Source organism: Genypterus blacodes, unplaced genomic scaffold (genome assembly GCF_046128005.1).
Source record: "Genypterus blacodes isolate CSIRO-AG114 ecotype Tasmania unplaced genomic scaffold, CSIRO-AGI_Gbla_v1 ptg000143l_1, whole genome shotgun sequence".
NCBI classification, from domain to species: Eukaryota; Metazoa; Chordata; class Actinopteri; order Ophidiiformes; family Ophidiidae; genus Genypterus; species Genypterus blacodes.
In genome coordinates this window covers 1331101-1358391 of record NW_027466945.1, presented here as the reverse complement: position 1 = coordinate 1358391, position 27291 = coordinate 1331101, and the positions used below count along the sequence as shown (strand labels likewise).

Genomic DNA, 27291 nt, shown 5'->3' with positions numbered 1-27291 from the left:
TGTAATACTGGGTACTCATGCTTTATATGATGTTTGATGTTAATTTGACCAGAGGCAGAATATTGTACCTTTGAACATTTCAAATTAAAGAAAGGAGTAATGTTCCTTTTGGAGAACGGTGTAGGAAGATCGATGCCTTTCCTTGGTCCTTAGGCCTGATAGAGCTGAGCCAGCAAACAGCCTTTTTAAGGGCACGTTTTTGATCAAAGTGTCATGGATTAATATTCCATATTGATCAGGGCGAAGCCTGTGGCACGTCAGTTTGTGCAGTGAGGATTTACGCTGGCTCAGTCATGGTTCACTTAACTGACCCAGTTATTGAAGCCAGAGCTATTTTTGGCTCTCAGTGAGGAACTTAAGATCGTTGAGGATCTTTCATCAGTGACAGAGCAGAGAAGATGTCATCATCCGTCACATGTTGATCGTTATAGAAACCCTATATGTGCCACTGTGTTTTCATTTACATTTCATTTACGTAGACTGGACATAATTCAGACACTGATGGTGCTTTGGGGAAATGAGGATTATAGTCAGTTTAATCAATCACAGCACATTTCACACACAAAGGCCATTGGAGGTTATATACATCATAGATAATGTGAAGTAGATGTGTGGTTGATAAGTTCTGCGTCCACAAGAGTGCTTAAACCCAGCGGCCCTTGTATCCAACTTTCAGAGGTTCTTTTCTTTGCTGTCCAAAACAATCCTCCACATAAAATATGACATCAGTTTTATGCTCTGTTTTTGGGTTTTCTCTGTGTGTGATTATTTTGTGAAATATATGGGGATAACTCATGTTAACTACAGAGGCAGAGCATCTTTATGAACTCTGTTATAGCTGAAGTGCATTTATTCTTACCAACGTGTTGTGGAATATGACTTTTAGGCTCATGATACAGACTAGTTGTGTTTGTGTTTGTGAGTAAACCTCACCAGTAAATAAGGAATAAGAGAAAAGACAGATGATCACTGCAGTTTCCTCCCCACAGGGTCTCCGTGTCTCACTGACATAGCGTCATCAGGGATCCACCGACTGGAAACCAGTGACACTGTAGGTCATTGAATCTGGCCCCTGTTTGACTTGACATCTTGACTCTCTGTGGGAAATCGTCATCATCATGTGAAAAGTAAGTGAGAAAGTAGTTATGATCAAGAACAGAATCAGAGTCAAGTTGAGCTTTGAAGCCTAAACACTTTTTTCATGTTGCATATATTAAAGGAAACTATAAAGTCAATGTAAAGTACCTTTACAGAGATGGAAACTTTTGAGAGGAAAAGATGAGCATCATTCACAAATGGAGACGTTTCCTTTCGTCCCCTATGAAAAATCTCTTCCCATTACTAAATAAAAACATTAATTGGTACTTTCTCATCTTTTTTTCCTTTTTTCTAACCCCCAGCTAGATCTCTGGAGCTGCACTCAGCAACATATGCTCATGGAAATTAATGCAATTGAAGGAAAGCAAAATAAAATAAAAATAAATATAAAAGATGTATACAGATCAAATCCATCCTATATGCAGTGGTGCCTTATACTATACACAGAGAATGCACATTAACACATAAAAGCATAAAGAACATACATGTACATCCTCAGTAATCACATGTGCCCGTATAAATGTTGCACACATGAAACACAGCCACTCAACATGTTCCATACATACATGTTTCATACATTATTCCTCATACAAACACATAAATAAAAGCCTACCTACTTCATGTATGCACCCTTCCATCCATCCTATCTTGCGCTTGTTTATCCTGTGCAGTGTGACATGGGGCTGAAGCCTGTCACGGAAATCACTGGTCAGCAGTATGTCGCAGGCTAAAGGCCCCTGAATATTTTATATATGTTCAGTTTACTGTCGCAGGTGAACACTGGAGCACTGCTTGGAGGACTAACGCAGTCCTTTTAATGTCACTCCATGCCAGTAGGGGGCTCAAAATGGTCAAGGGTTGCCTTTTCGGTGAAGGAGCCTCACAACAAGTGGAACTGGTAGATACAGATAAGGCTCAGCAACTGAGTGTGAAGGAAAATGAAGATGTTTCTTTGTTTCTTTGTGTTTCTTTGACAAATGCAGAGAGTTTCCCCAACAGCAGAGGAAGTAGTGACACAACCAAAAGCAATGTAGAGCCAACAACCAATCAGATAACCAGAATCAGAAAAGTCAAAGACAAGAGAGGAGCAAGTCACAACTCCCATTCCAAATCACTTCAACATGCATTTGTCATGACTCTGATCCATAATGCATCTATCTTTCTGTTCTCTGGTTATGTTTGTAACCACGACAGGACATCGATTTCAGTTTTGATCAGCTGACAAAGACAAAATAATTGTAATTGTAAATAATAACAAACTTTCCGTTGAGAGAGAGAGAGAAGGGGGGGTGGTGCCTGGGGTGTGTGTGTGTGTGTGTGTGTAGGGGGGGCAGGGGGGAGGGGGGTCATGTTTGGGAGGGTGTGGTGCTGAATGAACAGCTCCGCTCACTGCTCCCTCCGCTCACATCAGCCATGAACCAGCCAAGCTCCCCTTCGTCCAGACCCGCTCTCAAAATTCGGGTGTCCCCCTGACACACATACACACACATACACACACACACATACATACATACACACGATGAAGAGGCAAAACGTGAGGACCCTCGCCCTCATCATCTGCACCTTCACCTACTTGATCGTCGGCGCGGCTATTTTCGATGCGCTGGAATCCCAGAAGGAGACCACTCAGAGGAGAGAGCTGGACCTGAGGAAAGCCGAGCTGCTGAGGACCTTCAACTTGTCCACGGAGGACTTTGACGAGCTGGAGAAGGTGGTCCTGCAGCTTAAACCGCACAAAGCCGGAGTGCAGTGGCAATTCGCCGGGTCGTTTTACTTCGCGATCACCGTGATCACAACCATAGGTAAGAAAAGAGCAGCGGAAACTTTGAGGGCTAAAAAGTTCCTGTTATGTGTTGCGACTGTAGCCACAACCACAGCGAGCTAAGATCGTCACATAACTACATGAAACTACAGATCTATCATTAAACTCATATGTTGTAATTGCATATATTCCAGTAATATATATTCACAGTAAATTTGTTTGATTGTTTTTACTTTTTTTTTACTGGAAAATCGTTTAATTTCTTTGTTTTTTGCAAGTTAACACTTGAAATACACATGAAAATACAAATTAATCTGCCCAAGCTCACTCCTAAATTCTAATTACACCATGGTTAGTCCACACAATGTCATAGGTTTATATATATTATCAATTCACAGCTATAATGTGTACATCTACAGCTGGGATAACACATTGTCTCCTACGTTCTTATAATATGTCCCTCATGAGCACAGTAGGATTTTTAAAGTGTTAGAAATATATAAATACACATCACAGGCATCAGACAAGGGTTTTTGGTCCCTGTGGGGAATGTGTGACTTGTCTGAGTGAGATGGAAAACGAGACATGAGTGGCTCACCAAAGCTCATACATACTAAACATGTATATCCTTGCTATTGTGTTGCTTTGGGGAGTGAATTTAAATGGATACCAGTGTGGAAATTAAACCTTTTATCATGCATTTATTCTTGAGGAGAGCAGAACCCCCCGAACCCCCCGAGACTGAACTATATTGCAAAACAGGTTTGAGTCGAATTACAAATCGGCTGCAAACCACTGAGCCTGCTTATCACTGAAGGCTGTGATGAGAGATGAGATTCTCCTGGAGACTAAAGTGAGGAGGAAGAGCTTTAAGGTGTATTTGATTATTCTCACTATATCTTCAAACTCCCACACTTGATCAACTTTACTGCACAACCTTAAAGGGAGAATCCACCGTTTTCACACAGTTGATTTGTTTGTGTTCGTCGTGGGATTCACCTTTTAGGATGTGAAGATAACTGGACTGTAGGAGGGTCTTTGATGACAAATTACCTCTAATAGTCTCCCCCTTTCAATACAGAGATACCTCTACGACACACTGTATGTCATGGAGATTACATCTATTTATATTCTGACTTCACACAGCTGTTTTCACATGTTGGATAGCACTTCCCAACACTTTGCCTATTCTCAGTATACAACCTGCTCTACATGGTGCATGGTACACGTCTTATTGAGAAGAATCCTGCTGCCTGGTGAATACACCTCTGCTGGTTCTGACTAACACATCACGTTTCACATCTGATCAGAGTCCATCTGTACCCTATGTCCTCCTCCATCACCCTTATTATCGCACTTTCACGCATTAACTATCATCATCGCAATCTCCCATCCGAGCCGCCCCGCCGTGTTTAGTGACCGCGCTAGTTGTCAGTGATGACCTGTGACTTGCAGCCGTATCAGATGCGGGCGACTAATTGCGCACTAACCCATCCCTGGTGTGTGTAACCGCATTCTGTAATTGTGAGCCCAGAGGCCGCTGCAAAACACAGTGATTGGCGTTTCAATCTGCCATTAAGTATTAATGACAACACCAGACCCTGACTGTTCCATTGGCCTCTTGGCACACACCGCTAACACTATAGATACTGTACTGTGCACATAATATCACACAGCCATGACTCACTCACTACACACACTACACACTGAGCCGCCAGAGAGAAACATTTACAACCAGTTAGGGGCGAACATGCAACCACATATGAACCAATGAGTTCTGTTATAAATTGCTTGTTTTCCTTGACACTCTTATGAACTGGGACTGAACCCATTCCACTCTTCCACCAAGTCATGAAGTCATCAATCAGCACTTCATATCATATCAACAAGTGGTGTGTGTTTTGGAATTTATCATTTTGTATCTTATTTATTTTGTCGTTGCATGCTCAGAAAAAAAAAAAAGCAACATTTATGTTATCTGTTTTTGCAAACGAGCTTTTCAAATTTACACTTCAATTCATTCTTGCATCACTGAGCTGGACGACCTTCAGTGGAAACAGCCAGCAGTTGACAAGATCTGGTCTCAGTGTAGTCTAATAATAATTCAGCAGGGGGGGGAAACGGGGAAGAAGTTGCAATCAGTCATCATCATCACGTTCCATATATGGATGGGAGGGTGTGTGTGTGTGTGTGTGTGTGTGGGGGGGAGTGCTGGGTGTCTATTTATTTAGCAAGTAGGGGTGGAAGATTGAAGTGCTGTGAAGAACACCACAAGATTAGTGAGATAAATGTATTATTATCGTACAGATTCTTATGCTTCTAACCTGTTTTGAAACACACATTATAAGCTTTGAACACTGACTGACCCACTTCTACGTATGTCCCCTGTCCACACTGAGTGAAAACAGTTTGAGGCCCTTTGTTGTGACTGGCCTTTTGAATGTGTTAGCTGTTGATGGAAATGAATACAAACTACCCCAACTAAGAATGAAGCTAATCAAGGGAAAGTTCTGAACCATTGGATTTGTCTTGCTGGAAGTATTACTTTAGGTGTCAAACACCTTTTTCATCACAAAGCAGTACTATGACAGAAAACAACAAATGAGCACAAATGTAAAAAAAAAAACATCCCCGGGAAATTTTTGTAATAACTTTTGGAGACCTTTGAGAAAATAATAATCAATAATTACAAAATCGGCTTATACTGTGCTGTATAGCATGTTATGAGGCCAGGCCCAGGGGGATTCAAGGACTGGCTGTGTTGTTCTTCATGGGCAGCCGGCCATCACTGAACTGAGTCTTAACAGGCTCACCTTCCATATTTCAAGATTGGGAAAAAGGAACTCTGACCCTTTTTGTCTGAAGTCATCAATCTGTCTTCAAAGCGATCCGTTTAAACTCATAAACACAACCTTGTTTCAAAAGCACCCTTTAAATTCACCACATGGTTGTGGTTAGAAACGAAACATCGCTTCAAAATAACACGCTTTGCTTGGTTTTTTATTATTATGAATCACCTCCTTTGAAATGATTTTCCTCAGAGATCATTTGGCTGCTTGCCTCTTGTGGATTCAATAAAAGTGAGCTCAGTTTGCAGACAGAATAGATGGTTGTCTAGAATCCACAGTGATTCAATGGGGACTGAATACAAATGCATTCCGGGGAGGCAGATTGGACGATCTCTTATATTCCATTTTCCATTCACATTTCTGTAGAGTAATATGTGATGCAACTCTCTCAGCTACCATGGTATTGTAGACTAAATTTGTTGGTAGTAACTCTGTAACCCTGTAGGTGAGGTGAAAAAGGTACCAATGTTGTTTGTTTCTATGGTGACCTTTTTGTTTGTCCATGTGTTTCTAGCACTTTGCATGGTTGACCCCCGGCTGCTTCACCTATATTGCTAATATTATAATCATGGACATGTAGCAGCACCCAGCACATCCTGCGTCTCCCAGCTTTAGTGCCAGCCAACTTTCATAGATACAAAGTAGTACGCTGCAAAACTGGAATGTATCAAGATCTTCGATATTGGATTATTCAGTTAAATGTTTTCTTACCCGATGAAAATAATCTCATCAAGCAGCACATTATAGACACTAGATTAGTAGTAGATACATTTAGATTCCCACCCTGATAACTCGCCAGCAGCAGGCCTGAAAGATTGGATTCAATGTCTGACACATTAACATCACAAACATCTATTATGATAAAACAGCATGAGAATTACACACAAGTCATTTCATTTCTTATTCAATCCTGTAAAGTTGATGGAATTTTGACCTAATAGATTATTTCCATCTGCTTCCAAACAGAACTATCGTCAAAATAAAATCCATTTCATAATTTTCACGGTGATTATTCATAGTGATTATCTTGTTTTGCACAGAGATTTTAGCTCTAGATTCAAGAAACCTCACTATTATTAGCATTTAGCACCTGTGATAGCACGAACCTTCATGTAGAAGACACGTTTTTTTGATTGGATATTTTTAACAGTGTAGGCTGTTGCAGAAAAAGAGCAGCTGTGCTCAGCAAATCATCTCTGGTTCACTAAATGTGTTGTTTATGCTGTCTGACAGTCAGTAAAACAACTGATCATTTTCTATTTTTACCCCTGACACAAACTGTCATTTGGCAACAGTAGCAGGCATGAATTCATTTCTGGCAGCTGCATAAGACGAGGCCACATTCTGAATTATTAATGGTAATTACTTACATTAGTATCATCATTATTATTCAGTCAACTTAAGAGGATAGTGCAGTAAGTGGTTGAGTGCACAGACGATATAACTCTTATCAGCTCATCCACATAGGCGTCATCATCGGAGGGAGAGAGATGGATACTTCAACTCATTCAGGGGAAATCTCAGCACCAGGAGGCTAGAGAAGATGATAATGCAAATCAATTGCAGCAACAATAAAAATGAGGAAATATAAGTATTTCTGATACTCACATCATAGTGCATAGAGTTTCCATGCAAATGTACCAGATGATGGATGATCATCAGCTCAAATCTACATGTGGAGATGTCTGTGGATGTACTATAGCTTCAGCCTGAACTTCCCTCAAGTTTGACAGTAAAGTCATGAATTGGAATGCTTTTGTTTAGGAATGATTTATTTTTTTCTACACAAACTGATCATACACTCAGATAAAACTCGTGAACTCAAAGGTACAGGTTATTCTTTTTCTTTAGAAATCTTTCACACCCCTAAATTAAGTGAAGTAATTGAGAATGAATGCTATATAATCAACCACTGAAAAGCAGTTTCACATTACAGTTTCATTGAATTGGGGGTGAACTGATCCCTGAGGAGTTGATGCTGTGTAATTTGGGGGATAAGGTAACTGTAGCTCTGCTTGGCTCTTACATAAACTCAAAGCAGACAAAATGACCTTGGATAACCTACTGTTGTGCTCTGGGCAGTCAGGCAATACTGCATACTGTGTAGCCTCCTCCTGCACAGGGAGCATACACTTAGATGAAACGTGTGCATTGTTTGCAAAATATAATTTTCAGGCAGTCACCTTTTGTCTGTGGGTTCTTCTGTTTGTTAACAGGAATGCTGAAAAATGCAACAAAGTGATTTCAGCACTGGCACATTTATGGAGCAAAGATCTGAGGAGGTGGTGTTGGTGGGGTTCCAAACCAACTCTGGAGTTCCACCAACAAACAGGACCATCTATTGATAGCTCAAAAACCAGAAAAGATTGGAAATGTAATTTTCATCAGAGCCCTGAGGCCATCATTTCAATGCCTATGTTCAGTTGACATGGCATAATAACAAACTACTAGAAAACTCGAACATTAAATGTGACTCTGTGCTATCACATGACATAAACCAGACCACAATAACTGTAAATAAATGTTTAAGCCTGTATAAACCAGGCAACATGTCAGCCTGCATAGCATTCTCTGCTGCTGTGGCTCCAGATGTGATCCATTTTTGATCACATCTGCTAACTTTGTCAACCACAAACAAAACTAACAAGCTGCTGTCCAGGTTTTATTTGTGCTCTCTGGTAGTAATCTCAAGATTTTCACCAGTAAATGATTTTCAGTGGTAAATTTAAGTAAATTAGCAGTATGCTCCTCCAGCAGCAGACTGTGATGAGGGTAACATAATGTTAATGATTTGTTTGTGAGGCCGATATCGTGTATAAATGCACTAAGTGGGTCTTAATGAGCAACTAACCTCAATGTAGCTAGCAGCGCAAAAGTGGATTTTAATATGTTATTCATTCTGCAATCGCAATTAGGGTATGTGGTTAATATTAAAGAGGCAATAAGGAAAATCACACACATCTTTGAGTGTTTAATGGGTTTTGCATGTCATTTCCAAGACTGGCTATTTAATTAAAAGCACCTTACAGTAATACATACATGTTTTAGCAACAGTAGGCCCCAGTGGGAATCAAACCTCTTCCACTGAGCTCTACCAGTTGTGGCTATAGAGGGAAACGATGAAACAACTGTAGCTTTTATTGGCTGAGGCAGCTTGTTGATGTACTGGATGTGATGGAATAATGTCTGAGAATGTTGATAGAAGCGACTCTCATTGCTGCTCCTTCTCAGTTCACATGACCAGGGAATGTTTACCTATTGTACGTCTGCTTTATGCACGGCTGCCTCAATGGAAAGTTGAGTGCTTGCCTGTCTCCCTAAACATAACACGACTTTGTATTTATTAGACTTCATAATGCAGTGGGAGGCGATCGGAGTGAAAGCATGCTGTAAAAGCTAGTACCTCTTCCCACTCTGTGACTTTTACTTGACCAGAAATGAGACTGTGTGACTGTGTTTGCTATTTTTTTTCTTCTGTGAATGAGAGAATGCCTATAATCACACATCCGGGAATACTGAATTATCTGCCTCTCCTCAACCCAGAGCTTTTAGTGACGGCCGGACAGAAGTGCTTGATTAATGTCCTAATCCTCCCTGTGGAAATTTGAGATTAACTGACATGTGCCACAGTGCTGCAGAGACAAAGTACACCTCCATCTGCACTGTGACGTGTGTGTAAAGAATACTGAATACAAAGACAAAGGTGGAGATGACTATTCCAGATTGTGTCATTTACATTCTGTTTCTTGCCTCAGGCCCCATATCCAGAGGGGAGAAGAGGGCAGTAAAATTATGATAAGCAACAATGAATCAGCTCTAGCCCCTTCAGTAGTTACCTTGTTTTACCTTGTTTTACCTTGTTTCACAGGTTTTCTGACTCAACAAGCCGCCTTAGCAAAGCAAACTGCAAATCCAATCTGCAATTATGCCCGTGCATTTACAAAATATCAGGTATCCACACCCTCTATGTGTGTGTAATGTGCCACGGGCAGGAGGATATCAGATACACTATCGTTGTCGGAGCATTATGTTTGCTTTGGCTGCAAAGCTGCATCAACTTGCCTGCTAGCTAGTAGGCTACACTAGTTTGTGTTGACGGTCTGTAGTTGAGTTGTAGTAGAGAAGTTTGTAGATTGGTGTATAAGAAAACAAAAGGGTCCTTACAAATCTTAAAACCGTCTTTTCACCCAGGGATACAATATTATGTTATATTATAACACAGCACATAATGTGAGTAGTATGTAATACGTTGGAAGTAGCTTCCAATTGCTTACTTATGTCCTATAAGTGACCAAATGTACTTGTTTATATTCACCTCTGGAGCACAGAGGACATTTAGATCTGCAAAGTGAAGAAGCTCTGTGTGGTTGTAAAATTGACAAGGAGCGGTTTTCCGGAATAAGGCTGAGTCACAGATGGAGTTCCTACTTTCCGGACCTGAAAAGGAAAGGTATTGGAAGCTTGTACTGTGCAGCCAGTAATGATATGATTCCAAGAATTTGGTAATATGATGATTGTGGCCTGTTCTTCTTGTAATGTGCACTGCCATAGAAAAGGTTTAGGACTTATACACCCGCCACCTCATTAATGGACCTCATTAATCAAACACACTAATATGAGATGCAAGCCATATTCAAGTAAATAAGAAATGAAATGAAATAAGATATGGCCACAGATAAAACAAACAACCTGTTGCTCAAGGACTCCACACAGGATTCAAAACGGCTACCCAACCAGAGTTCCCATGGACGGAGCACTTGTTGTTAGACGAATCTCCCCGTCGGGGAATCGAACTCCGGTCTTCTACGTGACAGGCAGAGATACTGTCCACTATACTAACAAGGAGTTGATATGGAAAGTTATTCCTGTTTTGGCGCTCGTCTCATTGTTTCCCCTCTAGTATACCTGTTGCTAATTTCACCAAAAGCAGAAAGTTGGCTTTTTCTTTAATACAATAAGATAAGAGAAGATAAGATAAGATAAGAAGTAAAAAGAAGTATCAGTAAAGTAGGACACACTGACACAACAATAACACAAACTGACTTATTGCTTATTTTCAGTGTGCACAGTTGTGCTGCAATGTCTTCAACAGCTTCAAAAATAGATGAGACTATGGAAATCTGTAAACAATAATAATATGGACTCCAGTGAATACACTATATCATATTAAAAAGCTTCCTTCAAAACACAAACAATCACTGGTTTTCAAAATAGGAAATGTCATCATGACCCCATCCCTTGCAGCACAGTGGAGGCTGCAGAGGGGGACGGTCCCCAAAAACCCTCAAATTGCGAAGTTCTTCTGCTATAAAAAAAGGAAACACACAGTTAGTGACACAAGCAAATTCCCCTAAGGAAAACACAGTGTCATGAAGTTCTCACACAGGTCCTCTCTGCCAGCCTCCTGAGTGTTGATCGTATGCCCGCTGTACTGAACTCTCCCCAGTGCACTGACACGGTGCAAAGGTTCACGACCTCTGCCCTCAGCTTTGCTTTCTCACATACTAGTGTATTCCTCCTTCTCATAGGGAAACAAATACTTCCCCATCCAGCAAGTTAGGCTCCTCAGCAGTGTGGAAAGCAAGTTGAGAGGTGACAAGCATATAAAAGACACACACACACACCATACACACGCTGATGAGTACGGTTCGGCAGAAAATGGACAACAACAACCTTCCCACAACTCACTGGGGTCTGACAGCTGCAACCTTTGCTAAATCCATAAAGACAGATTAACTTGAGTGTTTTGGTAGCTGTGTTGTAATAGAGTTAAAGCTGAGTTCAAGCACACTGCAAAAAAAAAAATTCACACTATAAAATACTGTTCACATTATATACAATAGAAATAAAACACAAAAACATCAGGGATATTTACCAGTATGAAATAAAACAATTGTTGAGCCTCTTTAGTGTCGCATAAGCCATGAAACTTCAAATCAAAAGTGCTTGAAACTCTTTATCAGTTTGAATTCTGTGCATTTTGGGGCTGAAATCTCTGCAATTCTTGAATGTGCGGTTGTAGCTTCTGTCCCATGATTGGCCAGCTGCATCAGTTCTAAGCTAGATCGTCATTTGCTCATTAGAGAGGGAGAGTGATGGTTTCAACCAAGAATGACAGGACGCGCAAGTATAATTTTCATGGCAAACTTCCTTATTCCTGTTTTCTCTGTCATTGTTTGGGTATCTTCACACTTATTTGGAGATATCGATGAAGTGGAGTCATTGCTACAACTGAAAAACAAACAGACAAATCAAACCCAACAATCTTAAAAGCAGCTTAGTAATCAGGTGCATATTGTGCTTGAAGGAAAAAAGGGATTTAATCTAATTAAGAGGAGTAATGGAACGATTCAGCCTGACAGTGGGCAGCCTGTCCCTGTGCCTTATTCGTCGTCTAGCAAGGGAAGTTGTTTTGCAATTTGTTTTCAGCATCTGCTTAATCTCTCAGTGAGCCAACCTGGATGAAGTGCACTGTCACACACTGGAGCTTAATGATAATAACAATAACAGTGATAGGTGAATCATGTTTACCCCAGAGGCCTGAGGTAGGAGCACAAGCTTATGAGTACACATTCAATATCCATAGAGAAGCTAGTGCCTGTGATGACTTTGGGCTCAACAACAACAAGCTGCTAACCTATTTTCTCTGGAATAATCTTCATATGATGGCTGTCAGGGTGATGTATACGCTCTGCATCCTCACACAATGGGTCTGTGATGGTGGAAAACACTGCCAGGGGAGCTACCAGGAGATCAAAACAATATGATTGGTCTAAGACTCAACCATTCAGTGTCATCAACATGAATAATGAATTCTAAATAATTTTCTTTTCACTGTGTTGCCTCAGGCTGTCTGTCTGTTGTCTGTCTGTCTGTCCTCCCACAGTCCCAGGACTTGCAGGGGAGGTGAATTGGAAACTCTAAATTGCCTATAGGTGTGAGTGTGAATGCGCTTGTCTGTGTGTGTCAGCCCAGGGCCGTTACCAGCTATGAGCTCATGAGGTCTGGACCTTGCTAATTATTTCAGAGTGAAAAACAAAATTGGCTATGCAACTGTATCAGTCAGAGGTTTGAAAACATTTTCTTTGAGTGTCTGTCTGGCAGCTCTTTGTGTGTGCTTGTGTGTGTGTGTGTGTGTGTGTGTGTGTGTGTGTGTGTGTGTGAGAGTGAGTGGTGATTGAGAGCAATACAATATAACCTTCAACTTCACCAGCTGGCAGAGTGGGAGAACCTGGGCCTGCAAAGCACGAGCTCAGAGATTGGATGGATCAAATTAAATTTTAAATCAAATGAAAGGATGGATGACATGGTGATCTCTTATTAAATGTGTAGGGTGCGTGTGCAGATAGTATTTGACCCCTGATATGCTGAGGTGAACTTGCAGATTGAGCCAAGCTGACACTGTGCTGAGCCTGAGGCAGCACCCAGGTCACCAAGGTAATAAGAAGCCGACACTCATCACACACAAATGCAATACTAATACTAATCCTAATTAAAAGTAATACAAAATTATTAAAATGATAAATAAACCTTTCAGCAGCATGAAGGCATTGTAAATGAGATTTCTTCTATACCAAGAAAATGAACAGAAATGTTATCAGAAGATAAACAACAAACTTCTACAGCCTTCTACAGTTCAGGAGAAGCAGGAGGAGGAGGAGGAGGAGGAGGAGGAGGATCACAGCGTGCAGTCTGGGGTTCATATAACAACTTCATAAGATCCATTACTTTTAATTGCATCTGTAACCCCTGGTCATTATACCAGGTGCCACCATTAGTCTCATGTGTCACGTGACATGACATATGATATCTTTACAACATGGCCGTGAGCCCAGACACAAAGCCCAACCTGCATGCTGATGAAGATTCATGACTCCTGCTTCAACCCATTGGCAAACACTTGTGCAGTGTGTGTTTAAAATAACCTTATGTGTTTGTTTCTCCTTGTCAGATCTTAGTCAAACTTGTTTTTCTAGTAGATTTACAGATAAGGCAACAGAGTATTTTGTTTTGTGTTTAATGGCACATTATAAAATGGTTTACTTTACTATTACCACATAGGGAATACAACAAACATTCATTTCTGCATTAGTTCCTCAACAAATGTGGTCTCAGCTGCATCTAAATCAAAGTAATTCACAGCCATTTCCCTTTAATCAGATTTGAACAACAGTAAGGATGAATTTTCCCTTACATAACTGCTTCAGTTATGTAAGGGAAATATCAATATTTCTACAATGTTTATACTCAATATTTCTGGAATTTCTTGCATGAACAGATTTTCACATCTGCAATGCTTTGTCCTACGGTTCATTGAAGTATTGATGTCATATTTGAAGCTGTTGTTGTGAATGACCACCTTATGTCAGTATAATGTAAGGAGGAGTGTGTTTGTGTGTGTGTGTGTGTGTTGCTCTTACTCTTAAGTCCCATGATTGAAAAATATAGGCAACGTAGCATGACTTGGATTTCTGCTGAGACGTGAAAGCATAACTACAAACTGCTCCCTGCACTTTTGTTGAGGTACTCTCTGTTTACCAAGTCTGGTTTTATTAGCCAATAACAGATAGAAACGGTCGCTAACTTGGATAAATAGTTGTCTCTCTCTGTACACACAGTCAACAATATTTTGCGCCTTTTTTCATTTTTTCATCAATTTATCATGAAAGTAAGAACTGTGCCTGACCTGTCCTTCTCTTGAGTGTAAATCAGCAGCTTCCCTCAGACGGCGTAGCGCCATACTGTCTGAGGGAATCTGACAACATTCACACTCTGACCTTCTTGATTGTGGGAAGTTGCATGTTAAAAAAAAATGAAATGGCAATGGTGGACATCGCACATCATGAAGGCCCGATACCACAACATCTTCAGTCAAGTCATGACTTGCAAGAAAGAGGGAGAGAGAGAGAGAGAGAGAGAGAGAGAGAGAGAGAGAGAGAGCTGACGTCTGTTGGGTTGGTGACAGTGTACACTCTGACTTGGCCATTTCAAAAAGACAGATTCCCTTCATTTCAAGCTATTCTGTTCTTTATGAACTTTTGTGTCAGTTTTATTGCATCATTCCGTTTATATTAAGCTTTAGATAACGGAGCACTACTCTGACATTCTGTTGTCATTTTATAGAGACATATACGGGCCAAATGAATGAAGATTTTCCAGTTCAGCGAATATACACAAAGTGTTGTTTATGATGCAGAGTCCACCGGATGAGGAAATGCAGGAAGAGGTTTGTTACGGCTGATGATAGTGTTTACATGTTTCACTACATCAATTTACCGGTGCATAATCTAGGTCTGTTACTGTTACCGAGAATGTTTAAATTTCATGACAATTTATTTATTTAACTTGAATGACTGTGTATGCAGTACACAGTGTTTGGAAAAAAAGGAGTTTAATTGAAGTTCTGATGTGAATGTAAACGTACTGTATAAACAGCAGGTGGTTTTGTTGGCTCTTATTGTAAATGTTAATAAGTAAATTAAGTACACACTTTAATTAAAATGATACCTGCAACCAAGCACTGATGTTTATCCTTGAGCCTCTCAGTCTTTATATTTGATATGGTTGTTCCATATTGTCTTCCTTTTAGCTGTGTAAACTGATCTGTGTGTGTGTGATGGATTAGGGTGCCTCCCCTCAGCAGCATAGGTAGGTGTAGGGCAGCATCTGCTCCCTGAGAGAGAAAGCACTTACAGATCAGCACAGTCAGGTGCTAGAGAAAGAAGACTGTGGTGAAGAAAAGAACAGAGTCAAGGCCAGAGAGTGAAGAGGAGGAAGGAGAGATTGAGTTATGGAAAGAATTTCAAGAAAGAGTCAGCTATCAGAAAGTGTGTCAGGCCTAACAACCGCACAGTGTTGTTAGTGTTCCGCAGTGTGAGCTGCCTCATCTGTGTTCACTATGGCAAAAACAAAATGACGTGTATGAGTGAACCTTGGATCAAAAGCAGTTAATAGTGTGTGAATTTGAGCAATTGTTTCCTGATTCACACTTGGCCCAGTTCCTAGCCTAGATGTAAGTGTGTCTCTGCTCTTAAAATATTCCACAGTGCACTGCAGAAAATCAAGTGATTAAGAGAAAATTTAATTATTTCTTCTACCTTTCAGCAATTTTCCATTGTCTTATCTTCATTCTACAATGATCCACTGCAGGCAGCATTGCTTTGATCACAGAGTAAAACAGGTCAACTCTATCTATGGCATTACTTTGTTTCCATAACAAGGATGTGATTGGTCATCTCTATTACGTGACACCGAAATATGGCACTCTTCGTTTTGTACTAATATGGCCATTTAGTCGTCAGTCCTGGCTACATAACCCTGAGCCTAAAATATATTAACTTTGAGTAAGCCTCGTTCAACTCCAGACTCCCTCCTGCTTCTTCCATATTGGAGACTTTGGATGCTTGCCTTGCTGTCAATTCTCAGGTCGGAAAATATCTAACCTTTGTTTGAGGCCTCTTCCTGGAAGCCTGCTCTGCTCTGATAGGTCATCTGCTTCATCTACAATTACACAAACATTATATTTTTTGTAAGCTTGTCTGTTTGAAGAAGATCATCTGCATCAAGCGAGAAACAGGACAATGATCAGCCAGCCAGGTCAGGACTCAAGAATAGATCACCTGAGAGTCATTTGCCAAACTTGAGAGTGATCTTCCTGATTCTACTACAACAAACTAGTGCATGCTGTTCTGTTTTAGAGATGCCGACACTCTTTTCTAAAAGAAATCCTGAATTTGTATCGGAAACAAGTTGAAATTATATTTCATTTGTTCGATTAATGTTAAAGCGACGCGTTTTTTTTCATGTATCCATTGGTTGGTTTGTTTGTTTGTAAGCACGATTAGTCAAAAAGTCATAAACAATCAAACCTTGATTGAGTGGAGTAGGATGGACCAGGGAATAGGTCATAGAATTGTGGCGCTGATCAGAATCCAGAGGCGAAACCACCAAAGCAACAGGTTCAAACCCTGAGCTAGTCCTTTTGTTTTCTGAGTGGAGTTGTTAGGGGTTAAAGACGAGTCAAAGATCCTGAAAACGTCACAGCGAACCCTACACATACCACAATGTTTACATTCTGGACTGTCCTTCCTAATCGTATTTGTATTTTTTGAGTTTCCTACCCTGCATTTCTTTGACTGTGAATGGAGTGAAGCCTTCATGATGTCCTCCAGTAATTGATTGTTTATCTAATCCCTGGGAACTCTGGGAACTGCTGTGGGGGTACTAATACTTACACACACAGACACACAAGATCTCCCGTCTGGCCAGCTGAGCTGAGTTGTACTTTAGAAATACTGTGACGTGAAATGTTGGGTCCCATCAAGTCTGGACAGAGAGATCAAGCTGCACTTCTAGTAAAGAATGCAGTGACGATGATCTTGCACACGTCAGCATAGTATCTGTGCGTGTTTGGATGAAATGTGTTATCATTCTTGGCAATGACAAGCAGGTGTGTTTACACTGTGTATTCCTGCCAGCTGTTTACCTTGGGGATCAAGCATTTAATCCCCTCAAAACGATTTCAAATTCCACTGTCTCTTGTCGTGTCTCTCTCTCGTGTCGTTTTCTCTCTCCTTGTCTACACAGGCACTTGAAACAGATCTGTCTGTCATGTGAGCTGACCTCCTAAAAGCCTCCTGCATTAGCAATTTCTACAAATGAAAGACATCCTTTCCTTTAAATTAAGTTTTAAAGCCTGAAATGTGTCTTGCATTCTTTCTAACTCTTTCTAAAAACACAAAAACCCTACACTGTAATGTTCGTCAATGGCTATCCAAAAGTACACCCTGCATTTCCTCTGCAGTGTCGTTCCTTTATCTCTCTTATTATATTTTCCTTTATATTTCATCTGCCCTCTCCACTTTAAACTCATTTCCCTTCTCCTCTTTGTGTTTAGTGTCTATGTGTGTGAACTCCATTTTAGTCCAGCTGTGTTGCGAGTTTTAAAGCATGTCTGTACAACTGTGTATCAGGTACATAAATCACGTGATTTATTTAATTAGCCAACCCTCCCAGGGATCTCACACTCTGCCTGGAATGCCTTGCTTACTGACCTCATGGAAAACTGCGGCCTGCCAAAGATTCTTCTCTTAGCCCTAAAAGGAACCTAAGAAGTAAGTTTGGAAATAGACCATGATTGGCATTTTTAGATTCTGCAGCGAAAGTCAAAATGTTGGGCTGATTGCTGCTGTAAAGTGCTTATTCACAACGCATGGGTCAGTGTCATAGGAGTGCGCTCATGTGAGGGTTGACTGATAAGTTCTGAGCCAATCATAGACAGATCTAGCTGAGAGTGTTTGCTCTTATTTCCACAATAATGGGTATGAGTGGCAGCCTGCAAGCACCTATGGTATCTGCAGTATTTGTGTTATCATCACTAAAAGAGGAACACAATCGGTTGTATCATATTCTGTTTATTGGTCTTCAGGAGCTCTGTTTTAAATTCTAAAGCCACTTCTAGAGGGTGGTTTGGGGGAGGGATAGCTGGTCTTCTGAATCACATTTAACCCTTGCATAACCTACGTGTTATAACCGTAGGTATCCCTCAATCTGATTCTGCATCTTCCTATACAGACAACCAAAGCCAAACAGTTGGATTCAAGGAACTCAAGTAAATGCAGCTGATTTACAACAAAACAGATTACATTTCACCCACACAGTTCTCTATCAAACAGCATCAGAACTTATTCAAGCAACCCTTATTACAAACCATGCAAGCTAAATAAAGGTGGTGGTCACACTGGCAGCAGAGTTACCGCTCTGGCCTCTTTGGTCTTCAGACTTGTGATGTATTCGTATATGGGCCTCAGCTGTGAGCTGGGGCAGAGCACATGCTCCCAGACCCCATTTAGAGCGCACAAAGGGGTAACCAAGTTAAACCGAATCCAGACAGACACTTTGCCAATGTCCTGTCTCCTCTGGTGTTACATCAGATTGCTTGTGATGAATGCATCCAGCATGCTCCTCTCTCTCTCCAGCTCTCTCTCTTACAGTTGGTGGACAGGCTCAAGGGGTTATAATGAGACTTTGATCAGAAAGAATAAACTTGCAGTATTATTTCAAAAGTGGCTTGGCTGAGCACAACAAGTGCACATTTCCTTGCAATGCTATGATTCATGTAAAAAAGCCAGTGGAAGGGAAAAGGTGACACATTCACCATGTTTCCATTCCGGTTTGCTGATATCAAAGGCAAAACGTTGCTTTCCTTGTATAGTAGCAAGTTATTCTTTGTTGATGTCACTCTCCTCTCTGACCCACACAAAACATGTCATGCTTCTATAAACATTCATCACCACTGACCTGGAAATGAAACAATATTTAGGTTGTCATCAGGAACCATTAATTGGCAAAGTCTGTTTCTAGTACAGTTTTGGGAATCGGGCAAAGCTAACCTCAAGCGGCTGTCACTGGACTTTATTTGAAGTCGTTTTCAGCAACACTGGCACCACACTCAAGTTTGGTTTACAAAAACATGCGTAAGAGTGCTGGGACCTGTGTTGTGTGTCAACGCTCTAAGGTGCATTGCCATACCAGATCTCTGGTGCCTGAAAGGAGGTTCCACCATGTCAAAGTGGACCTGGTGGGAACTCTGCCTCCTTCCTAAGGCTTCATTCACCTCCTCACCATGGTGGACCTGACCCCTCGTTGGTCAAAGGCTGCCCTGCTTCTATTGCCTCTAGGGAGGCAGTAGCTCAGTGGGTAGAGCTTCCAGTTGGGAACCGGAGGCACCGAACCCTCAATTGCTCCCCCCTCTGCGAAGGGTGCTAATGTAATGTAATGTAAGTCGCTCTGGATAAAAGCGTCTGCCAAATGCTCGTAATCTAATGTAATGTAATGTATTGATGATGATGCCCAAGGGGGCTGCGGCATTCATCAGGACGTGGGTCGGCCTGTTCAGTGCCCCGTCTGACGTTTCCTTTGAGATCTGCATGAGATACATGAAGGCTGTTATCCGCGCCAGCCTCAAGGACAGTAGCTGGGTCCACAGGCTCATGTTGGGTGTGAGGACTGCTCCCAAGGAAGACTTGCAAGCGTCATCCGCCGAGTTGGTTCATGGCCAACCACTGCGTGTCCCTGGGGATTTCGATCCTAACACCGTGGAGCCTTAATCAGCACCTCAACAGCAGGCCTGGACAGCGCCAGGTTCTTTGCACCGGTTCCCACATTGCAGCATGGACTTCTGCAGTCGCAGAAGGGGGGGCCCCACCAAAGTACCCACCTATACAACGGTTCCCCCACAGCCTCCCTACACATATACACATCCCCATACATACAGAGAGAACAAAAAAAACTGCCTAGAAGGAGAGAGCAGTGGAAAACGGTGGAATACAAATTGATGCCATATTGTTGTGGCATCAATTTGGGGGGTTAGACTGAGCTAAACCTCAAGGATAAGGAATACAAGATAAGAGAAAAGAGATACTACCACAGAATTTGAGTTATGTACAGCTGGGCATCACTAAAATACAAAGATACCCCATATGCAAAGAGGCTTGCAGGATCTGTCAGCAAAGCTTTAGGAAGGTGGGAGGACCCAGGCTGTGTTTGTGTCTGAGTAAACAATCATGGGGTCATCTAGAGTTTGAGATGTCTGCGATTCCAAATGGATGGATCGACGCTGTAGAAGATAGGGAATGAGGCGTGGGAAATATCTCAGTCTCACTCTTTTATCTCTGGGTGTTATCCATGAAAATGCTCGCTTAAGACATGGACAAGACTTACAGTTGTGCAGGTTGTGTACTGATCGCTTTTGCAGACACAGCTGGAGATGAAAGTGAGCTGTGCATGCTGGGAAGCAGAGAGGGCTGCTGCTCACACACAGGCAGTAAAAAGAACTCAGGACATTAATGATGTTTATTTGTACAGTTGTAGTGAACAATTAGTCAAACAGTGCTGTCCGGCAATTCAGAGGTTGTGTATCAAAGAGAGTGATGTCACAATATGATGTCAGCATATATGCCAAAGAACTAGAATAACAATCTATGGCTCAATAGTTTTATTCTTAGTCCATGTCTCATACTGAAGATGGGGCATGCTGATGAACCTCTGCAGTGTTACAAAATGAGTCATGTCCTCTCAGTCTAGCTGGAAAGTACACGTCTGCTACTGTAGTTATTTCAACAAGGGGTTTAAGTACTAAAGTATTTGCACTGGACTGTTATTACATCGGGATTAAGGCCAGGGTCAAAGTACGTGATTTCCCCTAAATTGCTGAACTACTCAAATTAAATAACAACCTTTCCTGGGGTCTTATTTAGGATTAAATATTTTTCCCACATTGTATTTTCTTACTCATTAATTAGCTTGAGTTACATGCCAGCAACAACACGCGTAATCTTGTCAGGATCTGATTTCATACAAATACATGTCCTTTTCTGGCTTGGGATTGTTTTGAAAGCTATTTGAGGGGAAACTTTGTTGCTGCCTCGCTTCAAACGAAAACATAAAATGAATTGAATTTATTGAACAAGACGATTGTGAAACCGTAGAGTCTACACAGCCTGTCCAAAGATTCTAGAGAGAACTGATCTCTCAGCTAGGCCAACTCAAGCTAGCATACAATACGCGGAACAATCAATCAGCAGAATTATCCATATTAAAAACAAAACAAAGATGGATAATTTAAATTATTTTACAAAATGTTAACAACCCTTTCTGAAGCGGAAAAAACAAAACAAAAACCCCAATCTTTCTACCATTGAGTAGTTCAATCATGCTATGAGCATCCTCCAAAACTGGTCGGAGCTGAGCTGAGGTGGCTTCTATGTCATTTGCATCCTGTCCTTGTTTGTGCATGTGGTCGTTTCATCTGTGCAAACACATATGGGCCACTTGAGAGAGGCTGTCAAAAAAGAGATAATGTCCAAAATTGAACAGGGCCTCAAGACCTGTAGTCTAAATGTAGCATTTGAGTCCTGTCCCATTAGGTTAGGTGACGTGTTTAATAAATGGCTCGTGCTCCTCATCATGCTGGCAAGAACAAATTGTGCCTGGGAATCAATGAAAATGTAATTGACTGACAGAGAACTGGAGCCCTAACAGGCACATTATGTCATTCTTTGATGTATTGTCAAAGCCTTACCTAATTAATGAGTATAATGCAGACTTTGGATGCAGTGGAGGATACTGTGCAGGGAAGAAGCTACACACAGATCTGTCATCTTTCAACAAACTGGACCAAAAGGTGAAAACAACCAACGGAAGTCAAATCCCATATGCTTTTGCTGCAGATATGGGATGTTTCATTTAGGAAATCAGAGTGAAGTGAAGGTTAATATGGTACAGCTCCTGAATAAAGCTGAGGACTCATCGGATAAAATGGATGGGAGGATTAAAAGCTGTGAAATGAATTATGGGACAAAAGGGGGGAAAACAGCCGTCATCACAGCCATTAGGTGAACATTTTCAAAAAATACACATGTCTTTCTTGTAAAATGGCTTGTTTGGAAAGCTTTAAAAGTGGTCCGCTCTGTTGCTAGAGGCATTAGCATACATGATCAACTGTAAATTATGATTCAATAATGTGGCAGCAGCAAGGAGGGAATAAGACTTAATTATATGATGCACCTGTGTTCTGTTGACATTCGGTGCCTCCTCTGCTTGTTATTTTTTAGCGTAATAGGTGTCTTATCAAAGGTTTTTAAAGGTGCGATTTTCAGATTTCTTTCACATGATAATTGTAGGAATTCAATTATGAGACAATTACTCTGGGGCTCGTTTGGAAATCTTTGATACCCCTATTTATGTAGTTGCAAGGATTCTTACAGAAATCAAAAAACCTGCCTGAAATTTCCCAGATGTCTTCTCTCTGTTTTTCCTATCCACCCATGAAATATGTGCAAACCATTACAATCATTTCTTTACAATGACTGTGCTATTCCAAAGCAAAAGTTGCTGGTCTGGTGTTTTTCATCTTTCAGAGTGGTGAGGCTGCACTTTTACTCCTCTGTCACTGACATTGACTGTAATCCATGTAAACAGAGTGAGCGGCCCCAGTGGCTTTCCTCTGTGTGCTGGGACAAGCCATGGAGACATCCCGTCTCCCTGATAACTTTGTCATTGGTGGTAGCAGGAGAGGCTGGAGAGGGATGACAGGGGAGTGAAGGAGAGGATTGGCTTTGTCATCTGGGGCCTCTTGGCTCTCACACAGAGGGAGGGCTGGCCTTGTCACCTTCAACTCCTGCTTCTGCCGCCGATGAGTACCGCTGTCACTCTGCTCGTCTGCACATTCCCATAAGCTGCTGACAGCCTGCCACAGCCCTGCAGCTCAGCCTCTGTGCTCACCTCAACACTCTGTCCTTCTCACATCACAAACACACCCCGACTGAAGACCCGGTTACATGTAAAACAAAGCTACTGTCTCTATCTGTATCTGTTCACCTAAAACTAATATCTGTGTTTTGTTCAGTTCAGAATATAAAACCATACAAGCTTCAATCTTCACAAAATGTCTCTGTTAGATAGAACTGAGCAGAATTATTCACAAGTAGGTTTTTGTCATTTACTTTAAGTTGTTGTGTTACTGCACTGTTTTCCGATGCAGTGTTTAGAACAAATGTGATGAATCCGTGTGAACCAAACCACCTAAAACCAATACATCGGCTGTAATTCCCCAAACTGATATGCCACAGGTTTTCAAAATTGTATTGTCAATTATCAATTTTATTAGTTATAACAATGTCATAACAGTTATAACAATTTGTGTGTGTAATTTATTATTTGCGCTATTTCAAAACCTTTGCAATGCTCTTCAACACATTGATACACTTTCACTTAGCACTATTGTGCACACTTCTCCTGAGTAAATGCCTTTTCACCTGCTCTGTTCTGACTGGCTGGCAAAGAGGAGACAGATGTTCAGCAAACACTCACTCACTCACTGACTAGCCTTGTGCTTTGTGAATGTGTACATTCAATCAACATGTCACAGAAGCAAAGGACTAATCAAAAACAAAACTTTCCTGACCGTTCAGAACCTATTTTGTCCCCCCCAAAATCCTGACATGTTTCCTTGATGTTGGCCACCAGGCTTTGTTTCTTTCAACACATGAAATCTGCTGGCGTAGATATCTAGAATGTGTTTCTTTGATGTGTTTATAAAGAGTTATAAGCATAAATAACAAGCCAAAAACACAGACGAGCTTTAACATTGCTGCTTCAAGGGGATTTAAACAGATTTGGCAACCAACAGACAGATGGCTCAACCACACAGCCAGTGCAACAATAAAACCAGAACCCAAAGAATTAAATCAACCCCCAGAGTAATTACATTCAAGCTGTTGGTCAAGCTTTTTCCATTTACTGATACCATTGTTATCAGGGGGCTCATCTCTGTGCTCCTGGACTCCACAGGTCCACATGTGGGGAATATATTTCACTCCGTAATGAGGTTGCATGTGAGGCTCCTGTGTCACACTGGAAAACAGAATAGAGAAAATGACATTAGGTAGCCATAGGTTGATGCTTAACCTGAAATGTGCCGGTTGGTGAATCACATTCATCACCAAACTCATGAGCTCCATGGTTTCCAATAGAATCAGTCAGAGGGAGTCAGGATGAGTCATGCTATATCTGAAATTGGGTGCATACCGTTTAAGCGAATGCACCGCTTACACACAGTGTTTTTCATTTCAGGGTTATCAGCCTTTCTCTGTTCTTAAAGAATAAACATTAAGTTCCCTTGAAGTGGACCAACAATGACTCATTGGATGCAACCCACACTGCTGCTTTCTCCATTATGATTGTGTAGTATTTCTAATGCAAATATTCAAGGGACTGCAGGACAAAGGTGGTACGAAAATGATTATTTCCATACACGGAGAAAATACAGAGCAATATTTGCAAGCGGTCTAATCTTTGGTGTCCTGCGTGTCTGAGCTGGGAAATGCTGAGGGCTAATTAGGTGCAAGTGTACTCACAAGCTGCAGCCACTCCACAGCCAGCAATTGCCAATGAATTATTCAAGCTCTCTTGCCCATTCATGACATCAATACTTGGTCATTCCCACCACACTTCTTTGTATTCGCATCTCCAATTGCATTATGCCGCTGTGAAATAAGGAGAGCCTTTGAATATATTACATGTGGTGCCCAAAGAATACAAATCATTTTCTCTGTCTTCTCCCAGTTTGACTTTCTTCCCAGCCTGCAGCCTCGCTTCTCAGACCCGTGTCCTCGACTCTGTAGATTTAATTAGTTCTGCCCCAGTAACCCTGTCCCTGTCTCTCTCTGTCCCTCAGGATATGGCCATGCAGCCCCCAGCACAGATGGAGGGAAGGTGTTCTGCATGCTCTATGCCCTCCTGGGCATCCCGCTCACCTTGGTTATGTTCCAGAGTGTGGGTGAGCGGATCAACACCTTTGTCAGGTTCCTGCTCCACCGCCTGAAGAAGTGCCTTGGCATGAGGCGTACTGAAGTCTCCATGGTCAACATGGTGACCATCGGTTTCATATCCTGCATGAGCACGCTGTGTGTGGGAGCATTGGCCTTTTCCCACTTTGAGAGATGGAGTTTCTTTCATGCCTACTACTACTGCTTCATCACTCTCACAACCATTGGCTTTGGGGACTACGTGGCTCTACAGAATGAGGAGGCTTTACAGACAAAGCCTGAATATGTGGCCTTCAGCTTCATCTACATCCTGACGGGCCTTGCTGTGATCGGAGCCTTCCTCAACCTGGCAGTCCTGCGCTTTATGACCATGAACGCTGAAGATGAAAAGAGGGATGCTGAGCAGCGGGCTCTTCTTGCATGTAACGGTCAAGCGGGCGGACACCTCCACTGTCCTGAGGACCCACCTTCTTCTTCATCTACACCCCCTGGGTGTGGTGGAGGGAGTGGAGTTGGAGGTAGTGGGAGTGGAGCAGCCAGTCGCGGTCTACGCAACGTTTATGCTGAAGTGCTACATTTCCAGTCCATGTGCTCTTGTCTTTGGTATAAGAGTAGAGAGAAGCTGCAATACTCCATACCCATGATTATCCCACGAGACCTCTCCAGCTCAGACAATTACATGGAGCACGGGGAGGCTTATTTCAACCCGCTCCACTCCAACGGCTGTGTGTGCAGTTCACAGCACCACTCAGGCATCAGCTCAGTGTCCACCGGTCTGCACAGCATCAACACCTACAGAAGACTGAATAAACGCCGCAGCTCCATCTAGACGCCACAGAGGAACTGTACGCCCTTTGCAAAGTCACACTTCTGTCTACCTGTGGTGATGGAGGGAGGTTCCTTCTGCAATACTAGTCTAGGGAACCAGAACTCCAGTACCAACCAAACACAACACTCCTGATGTTTGGTCCCCACTCCACAGAAGTACTTAGCCTTCATCAGCTAAGAACAAACTACTTAGTCCCTGATGTCACTGTTCAAATAATGATAATGTTTATTTAAGAAGCATTCATTTCACAAAACCTATTGCTCTGAAAGAAGAAACAAGGTATGCGTTTGACTATTATATTGAATTCAATACTGTGATTGACTGACCCTTGAGACTTACTTAGATGCTGATCCAGTTTGACAAAGGATATTTTACACTGTGAGAGATATTTTTAAGAGTACTTAGAGTTTAAACTGTATACATTCCTCCTCTGCAGAAAAAATAAATTGCCTAATCAGAAGTTCAACTTTTCCACTACTGAGAGGAATCTTTGTATCATAATCAGTGCAGTAGAATGTTTATATCTTTGGTATTGAGGGAACGCTTTTTCCCGTCAGAGTATTTCCTGTCTGTAACTGAGGTTCAGCTTTAAGCCAAACTTTTTGTTCTGCTTCATTTATATTTTTCTCCAGGATGAAACATATTTCAAGCATTGAATTCACAATTTATTTTGGGTCCTTTACAAGGAATGAGCAGGAATGAGCAGGAATAGCTCAAGTGTCCGGGTGGATACTTGGACATGACACAGGACTGTTGGGGGATCATTACATTACATTACATTACGATCATTTGGCAGACGCTTTTATCCAAAGCGACTTACATTACATTACCACCCTTCGCAGAGGGGGGAGCAATTGAGGGTTCGGTGCCTTGCTCAGGGGCGCCTCGGCAGGGACTCGAACCGGCCACCCTCCGGATCGCAAGCGGAAGCTCTACCAACTGAGCTACTGCCTCCCTATCAAACCTATCAAACCTATCAAAACCGATCAAACCTATCTGGCGCCTAAGGCCTCTTAGACACGAGTATCAGTAAATATGTCCCTGGGATTGGCTACCCTGTCTTTTCCTAAGAAGTTGAGTGGTGCCTTGTGATGGCGCTTGCTCGTTTGGCATGCACAGCCTAGATTTCCCTTACATAAATACACATATGAACGGTTAGCTCAGTGCAACAGCATCAGAGTGGCAAAGGGCCTCAGAGTTTGCCCCTCATGCACTCAGTGTGTGTCTGCAGCCTGATGTTGTGGATTCACTCAACTGAAGTTTCGAGGTTTTTTTCCTGTTTTGTTCTTAGTTTGACTCATAATTTGATGATGTAATCGTTAATGTGTTTAATGGAGAATGTCTCAACATGGTAGTCATGTGTTACTCATTTCAGTCACGTTTCATCTTATTTCTCGACTGGAACTTTCACATTGGCTGCAGTTA

At 41.7% G+C, this 27291-nt stretch overlaps 1 protein-coding gene across 1 annotated transcript; it reads left to right on the top strand.

Annotated features, from left to right (window-relative positions):
• Positions 1–2617: 2617 nt before the first annotated feature.
• Positions 2618–25866, top strand: kcnk3a (potassium channel, subfamily K, member 3a). The gene is made up of 2 exons (XM_076165362.1): positions 2618–2900; positions 24947–25866. The coding sequence occupies exons 1-2, from the start codon at positions 2618–2620 to the stop codon at positions 25864–25866; spliced, it is 1203 nt and encodes a 400-aa protein (XP_076021477.1).
• The last annotated feature ends 1425 nt before the right edge of the window (positions 25867–27291 follow it).